The sequence below is a fragment of the Ammodytes marinus genome, assembly GCF_949987685.1.
Source record: "Ammodytes marinus genome assembly, chromosome: 21".
NCBI lineage: Eukaryota > Metazoa > Chordata > Actinopteri > Uranoscopiformes > Ammodytidae > Ammodytes > Ammodytes marinus.
This window is the reverse complement of record NC_137225.1, coordinates 1,650,159-1,657,616: the sequence shown is the minus strand read 5'-3', so window position 1 is coordinate 1,657,616 and position 7,458 is coordinate 1,650,159. Positions and strand designations below refer to the sequence as shown.

Here is a 7,458-nt window from a genome sequence, read left to right as displayed (position 1 = left end):
GTAACTATCAATCTGAGTTAAGGTCGCATTGTTGTCCTTGCTGCATTTTATGAACCATGTCCTGTATTTTATAACAGCGAGACATAAAAATTGTTATCTTTAATCCATCCAATAAAATAGTCTTTCTCTCTTTCAAAACTAAATGATAAAATATTGAACAACACCAGTTTTGTGTTGGCTCGGAATACATCACTATTAAATGCACAATTTGGCTCTGACACAAATGTACAGCGACAGCCTTGTGCTCAGTGAGAGAATAACACTTAAAGCGTGTATTTCATTTTACATTCTGTATTTTATATAATTAATTGCATTGATGTTTGAACACTGCTGTATAAACTGTAAGATGTGTAACAAGTCATCACATAATTGCCTCATATGTAGTGTTGCTATGGTATATCAAAGTCCACTATATATAATATATTCAAGGCAAGTTTGCCCCAGGTTTTGAAGCCCTCAGTGGACAGAAAGACTACTCATTAGTCCTAAACTCCAGTAGATTTCCATAATATTCATCTGCTGCCATCCTGTGGCTCAGAGCACCACCTACACCTTACCACAGCCGTCTGTTGTATGCTGCTACTATGCCAACAGTGTTGTGTTACCTGGTGCAGGTGACAGCCAAAGCAAACAGCAGAGCAGAGGAGCTGTGGCCAGGACAACAGGACAGACATGAATAGCCTCTTCTCCAGGTAAGAGTCTGTGCTCTTTGCTTTGGACATTATCCACATGGACTATGACATGGAGACAGATTTTAAAGGAATATTTGAACATTTTATATTTTTAGCTTTTTCCCTTTGTCGGCTCAAGAAAGGGTGACAGAAACTGTTCCTGTCACCGTGCACGCAATTTTTTGATACATAAATAGGCAGAGGTCTGTCATCCAGGTTAGCTTAGCTTGAACACCGGTAGTCAAGGGGAGCAGGTCGAAAGATAATCTTTACAACATCACTTAACTTTCCTGTGTGCTTGGTGGGACTATTTTATTTATCATGTAGCTATGTTGCTCTCTATATTTTTACACATTAAGTCATTTTAGAATCAAATACATAAGTGACCGTCACAGGCACTTCCTGGTTGCCTTCCGGTATGTATTTGGTTTTTAAATAACACAATGTGTAAAAAATATAGAGCGCAACATAACGTGGTAAATAAGCAAGTCAGATACTGGACAGGTTTCTGTCACCTTTTCTTGCCTGAGAATGAGGCAAAAAGCTTAAAATGTAAAGTATGGGGGCGCCTTTAGCTCAGTTGGTAAGGCGTCCCCCTCCCGGGCCGGGCCCAGCAGCAGACCCGGGTTCGATTCCCGCCCGCGGTCGTTCTCTGCATGTCACTCCCCTCTCTGCCCCATTTCACCTCTGTCTCTCTGCACTGTCAATAAAAGCATAAAAAAAAACTGCCAAAAAAAATCTTTAGAAAAAAAAAAATGTAAAGTATGTAACTTTTGGTGTGTCAGAGAAGTGAACATTGTCTTAGGTATATTCTCATAGCTGAATAAACAAACTTTCTTCACAGGAAAATGATCCCTGGAACATAGGTTGAAGTTAGAAAGCTTCCTTAAAAGTTGGTGTTTACAGCAGCAGGGCCCACAGTTTGGTTTACAGACATATTCTAGTCTTACATTTGGTTCCTGGTGCCTGAAAATAATTTTTCTATCATAGATTCATGATGATAGAATTATTCAATAATAAGAATGACATGTAGAGAAAATGTGTTTTATAAACTAACTGCAGGCTCTGAAAATACAAATCCTCAATTGAAACTGCATAATGCACCTTTAAAATGTTGAGATTAGGGCTGTCAAACGATTCAAAATTTTAATCAGATTGATTACAGGATTCTGTGGATTAATCACGATTAATCACGATTAATTTTACCATTCGAAATACGCCCGAAAAATTCGAATTTTCTCTGTATATTGTTGTATGAACGGAAAGATAAAGGACAGAAGGTGGATATGTACATTTAAAATTAGTAGGCTATGTTTATTAATTGAAAATCCAAATTATGGTTTTAATACTGAAAATAAATTTAAACCATACTTCAATTGGTATGTCTTTGGGCAAATATGATAGGCCATTTATTAGGTGAACCTATAGGTTGTGCATTCTTAAATACAACTTGATTACAATCTGCGGTGTGTATGTGTGTGTGTGTGTGTGTGTGTGTCTGTGTGTGTGTGTCTGTGTGTCTGTCTGTGTGTATGTGTGTGTGTGTGTGTGTGTGTGTGTGTGTGTGTGTGTGTGTGTGCGTGCGTGCGTGCGTTTGTAGACGCGACCACGTCCTAGGGGACTGTTCATGTGTACCTGGAAGCCGACGTTATGTTGATGTCTGATCACACACACCTCTGAAAACTGCAGACGTTTGTGTCCTCGCGGGCTCTGAACAGAGCGGACAATGTTTCTCCTCCTGTTGCTCCCGACATCAACTGTCACCCGCGGCAGTTGATTTTATACTATCTATGCCCCCGACACAGACGTGACCGTTAGCAGTTTAAAACTTTAAAACACGGCACGGGCTAACGAGCTGCTATGTTTGGCTGCGCGCAGCTACTGATCCTGGGTCAGCTACAACGTTAGATGACTGTAGTACAGAGCCGGTGGGATGTACGGGGCGGATCATTCTGCACATGCGTTAAATGCGTTAAAAAAATTAACACCGTTAATTCCAGAAATTAATCACCTTGCGTTAACACGTTAAATTTGACAGCCCGAGTTGAAATATTCCTTTAAGACTCCTCTGAAAGCTAGGGGGTATCAACAAGCAATCTTATTCCCAACATGTTCCTATTATATAGCATACAACATTGCGTGACGCTTTATTTCTTCTCTTGATTTGTCCATGTACTAGGGATGTCCAGGTTAAGAGCATGGAGCAGACGGTGAACCATGCTGAGAAGAACCTGGGTAAGATGTGCTCCCTGCTGGCCTCCTACACCAGGAAGACAGCTAAGCTCCGAGACAAGGCCGACCTGCTGGTGGCTCAGCTCTATGACTTCTCCAGCACGGAGGAGCCAGAGTTTCAGACCGGCATGAAGAACCTGTCTGAAGACCTGGCCATGGTGCAGGACTACAGGCAGGCCCAGGTCAGGGCACACCGTATAGTTAGTTACCCGTCAACCAAGTGTGCTCTATGTCCTGCATCACACTCTTTACAATGCGTTTGGTTGTTCTCATGGTGAATGTTGTTGCAGGTAGAGAGGCTGGAGACGAGAGTCGTTGCTCCTCTGAAAGCTTACGGAGACATAGTCAAGAATAAAAGGGTGAGTTTGGATACATTGCTTTACCCTTTTCATTGAGATGATTTTCATAGCACCTTGCAGTAAGTGTATTCAAGAACGATGAAGGTACATCAACGTCATCAGACATATAGCCTGACTTGGCCTTGGATGTGTGTGTTGTGAGAGCTGACAGTGTTTCTATGGTTCAGGCAGATCTGAAGAAGTTCAGCACTGATGTGAACAAAGAGCTGAAGGAGTTGCAGAAACTGGAGAAGGTTCGACTGAGGAACCCGGCAGATAGACAAAGCATTGTATCCTTCACATACACTCTGATTAAAAGCTTGTATCGGTCTATTAAGCATAATGAACTGCCCAATGGGTAAGTCAATACACAATGCTTGAACATTTTTCAAACCAACAACACACACCAAGTTTAATGGAGGTGTATGCGGCCTCAGGTTTGAATATACATATTCAGTAGTCTAATACTCATGTAGCTTCAATGAAAAAGCTGGAACAGCCTGCAACCAAATAATTATATCCCACACATTTTTGCAACTTATACACAACTTTGCTTATATTTTCTTGACAAGACCTTTCAGTCTCAGGTAATGTAAACAATTTTACGTTTATCTCATAAATATCATCACATCAGCCACTCTTCACTAGCACAAACAGACTGTGAGCCAAAGCTTTGTGTACTGCATTGTATGTCTGTGTGTGTGTGTGTGTGTGTGTGTGTGTGTGTGTGTGTGTGTGTGTGTGTGTGTGTGTGTGTGTGTGTGTGTGTGTGTGTGTGTGTGTGTGTGTGTGTGTGTGTGTGTGTCCGTTGACAGGCAGAAGTGACCGCCCAGAAGGCTTCCAGCGATGCCCAGCGCAGTGTCAGACAGCTGGAGGAGACCATCACGGACTTCCAGAGGCAGAAGCTGGAGGATGTCAAAGTCAGTCTCACACATCCACACATAATGTACACACACACACACACACACATCATCATCATCATCATCATCATCAAGAAGGCAACAATAGTGTGCTAAGTTAACAGACACACTATCTTTGTTTTGTTTTGTGGCAGAGAATTTTTACAGACTTCATCACAGTGGAGATGCTTTTCCATGCTAAAGCCTTGGAGGTCTATACGCACACATACCACAGCCTGCAGGGGATGGACATTCAAAAGGATCTGGAGGTAGCTAATGCTAACACAACACAGCTGTGTGATCACTGCTGTAACAGTAAACCAATGTTATACTACCCTCTCAGCATCAAACAGCACATTGACACAGTTAGAGATGTACTGTAGTTGGTGAACATCCTGCAGCTACCAGGCCAGATGTGTCTGCACTGATATCTACTTAACAGTCAAAGAGTAGCATGTCTCCCCAATAAAGACACTTTAAACTATCTCCTCTTTTTCTTAAAGGTGGAGTCTGTGATTCTGGAGATTGCTTGTTGTCAAAATCAGTGAATATCTCCTGACGATCAGCTATCTTTCTGTACTGTGTGCTCACAACATGCCAGTTTACAGAGCCTAGGCTGTTCAAACTGTATTCATTTTTCAGCACACACATACAGTTCAGACAAGTAGCAGTCATAAGGAGATAGTCCGTGATTATGACGAAAACAAGTCATTTTGACAATAAGCATTCTCCAGAATCACTGATCTTGTTATGCCTCCACAGCGGTTCAATGGACGGATAAAGATGTCTGACTCTCTTGCTGGCCGCCTGGACACGTCACTGAGCAGCTACTCCTCTCCTCTCATGAGCGGCCTCCCCAGTTATCCCCTGGCCTCCCCCAAAGAACAAACCCTCAGATCAACACTGGCCCCTACAGGCCACAGACCGCAGCACACGCAGTACCACCACTCTGCCAGGAGGGTGAGCCACAGTGTTTCACTTACATTGTAGCAGCCAATAATGTCATTACGGCTGATAATGTAATAATTGTTCCATTTTGAATGTAACAAAAGTCGATTATGTAGTAACTTGCCACTGACCCAATGACATTTCTGAACCAAAAACGTAATAGCTGTTCTCCCATATCTAGATTAGGAGTAATTGAGCAGGTTATTGAAGGAGGCAATAATAAGTAAATGTGATACTCTACAATAAATCAATCTTAAACAAAGTGATAAAAGTATATCATTACAATATCGGCTCTTGTTATTATATTTTTAAGGGATTTATTTTAAAACCTGGCTGATTGTGTAACAACAGAAAGTAATACATCATTGCATCATATATTGTATTACGTTATTGGCGAGTTACTAAATATCAGCTTTTATTACATTTAAAAAAAAATTAAAGATTAATATGTTATTCGCAGTTATTACGTTATCAGCTGTAAATTTTGAACTGCAGTCCTGATAGCCATAACTCAGTGACCCTGGGATATTCACTTGGTTTTGATTTCATTTGCAGGCTCACGGTATCTTACAACGTCAGGGAGGCATGGTGGAAGAACCAGAGGAGGAAGATGATGAAGAGGATGAAGATGATATGTATGAATCAGAGATAGAGGAGGGTCAGCCTAACAGCAGGCAGTCCTATGCTGCTCAATATGCACGTATGCGCAGACAGCAAAAGTAACAATCTGTCTATAGAAACATCACTGCGCGAAAACCCCCCAAATCCGGAGATTGCCTTTTTTTTAATTCTGCTAGAATCAGGAGCATATCTGGAGATTTTTTTGACATGCATTGTGTCAGGACAAATGCTGGGTCATATTTCATCATATTTACCTCATATAGTATTCTGTTTTCAGATACATCTAATGTTCACACACGTATAGAATATGAACCCGAAAATGTCTGCGTGGCATATATTGAAATATGTGGGGTCTGTATTTGGCTTGAATGTGACCAAATATATCATCACTATTTGTCATAGGCAAAATCCGGAGATAACCTTTTTTTATTCTTCTAGAATCCGGAGTATATCTGGAGATTTTTTTTACATACACTATGTCAGATCAAATCCAGTGTCATATTTGCCTCATAAAGTATTCCGTGTCCAGATACATCTAATGTTGACACACAGATTAAATATATATATCCGGATATGCCCGCATGGCATATATTGGAATATGTGGAGTCTGTATTTGGATAGAATCTGATCAAATATATCATCACTCTTTGTCTTTGAAGCATATATTGGCATATACTGTACAGATATCACTGCGTGAAATAAACCCAAATCCGGAGATTGCTTTTTTTTAATTCTGCTAGAATCAGGAGCATATCTGGAGATTTTTTTTTACATGCATTGTGTCAGGACAAATGCTGGGTCATATTTCAACATATTTACCTCATATAGTATTCTGTTTTCAGATACATCTAATGTTCACGCACGTATAGAATATGAACCCAAAAATGTCTGCGTGGCATATATTGAAATATGTGGGGTCTGTATTTGGCTTGAATGTGACCAAATATATCATCACTATTTGTAATTAGGCAAAATCCGGAGATTACCTTTTTTTATTCTTCTAGAATCCGGAGTATATCTGGAGATTTTTTTTACATACACTATGTCAGATCAAATCCAGTGTCATATTTGCCTCATAAAGTATTCCGTGTCCAGATACATCTAATGTTGACACACAGATTAAATATATATATCCGGATATGCCCGCATGGCATATATTGGAATATGTGGAGTCTGTATTTGGATAGAATCTGATCAAATATATCATCACTCTTTGTCTTTGAAGCATATATTGGCATATACTGTACAGATATCACTGCGTGAAATAAACCCAAATCCGGAGATTGCTTTTTTTTAATTCTGCTAGAATCAGGAGCATATCTGGAGATTTTTTTTTACATGCATTGTGTCAGGACAAATGCTGGGTCATATTTCAACATATTTACCTCATATAGTATTCTGTTTTCAGATACATCTAATGTTCACGCACGTATAGAATATGAACCCAAAAATGTCTGCGTGGCATATATTGAAATATGTGGGGTCTGTATTTGGCTTGAATGTGACCAAATATATCATCACTATTTGTAATTAGTCAAAATCCGGAGATTACCTTTTTTTATTCTTCTAGAATCCGGAGTATATCTGGAGATTTTTTTTACATACACTATGTCAGATCAAATCCAGTGTCATATTTGCCTCATAAAGTATTCCGTGCAGATACATCTAATGTTGACACACAGATTAAATATATATATCCGGATATGCCCGAATATGTGGAGTCTGTATTTGGATAGAATCTGACCAAAT

The 7,458-nt window shown here is 40.0% G+C and overlaps 1 protein-coding gene across 1 annotated transcript; it reads left to right on the top strand.

Annotated features, from left to right (window-relative positions):
* Window positions 1-672: 672 nt before the first annotated feature.
* On the top strand, window positions 673-5,811 carry LOC307268052 (CBY1-interacting BAR domain-containing protein 2-like; the record flags this gene model as incomplete). Its single annotated transcript, XM_080050572.1, has 8 exons — window positions 673-692; window positions 2,851-3,085; window positions 3,194-3,262; window positions 3,430-3,531; window positions 4,057-4,161; window positions 4,296-4,505; window positions 4,903-5,100; window positions 5,644-5,811. 8 exons carry the CDS (start codon window positions 673-675, stop codon window positions 5,809-5,811), a joined length of 1,107 nt encoding a protein of 368 aa, XP_079906698.1.
* Between the last annotated feature and the right edge of the window lie 1,647 nt (window positions 5,812-7,458).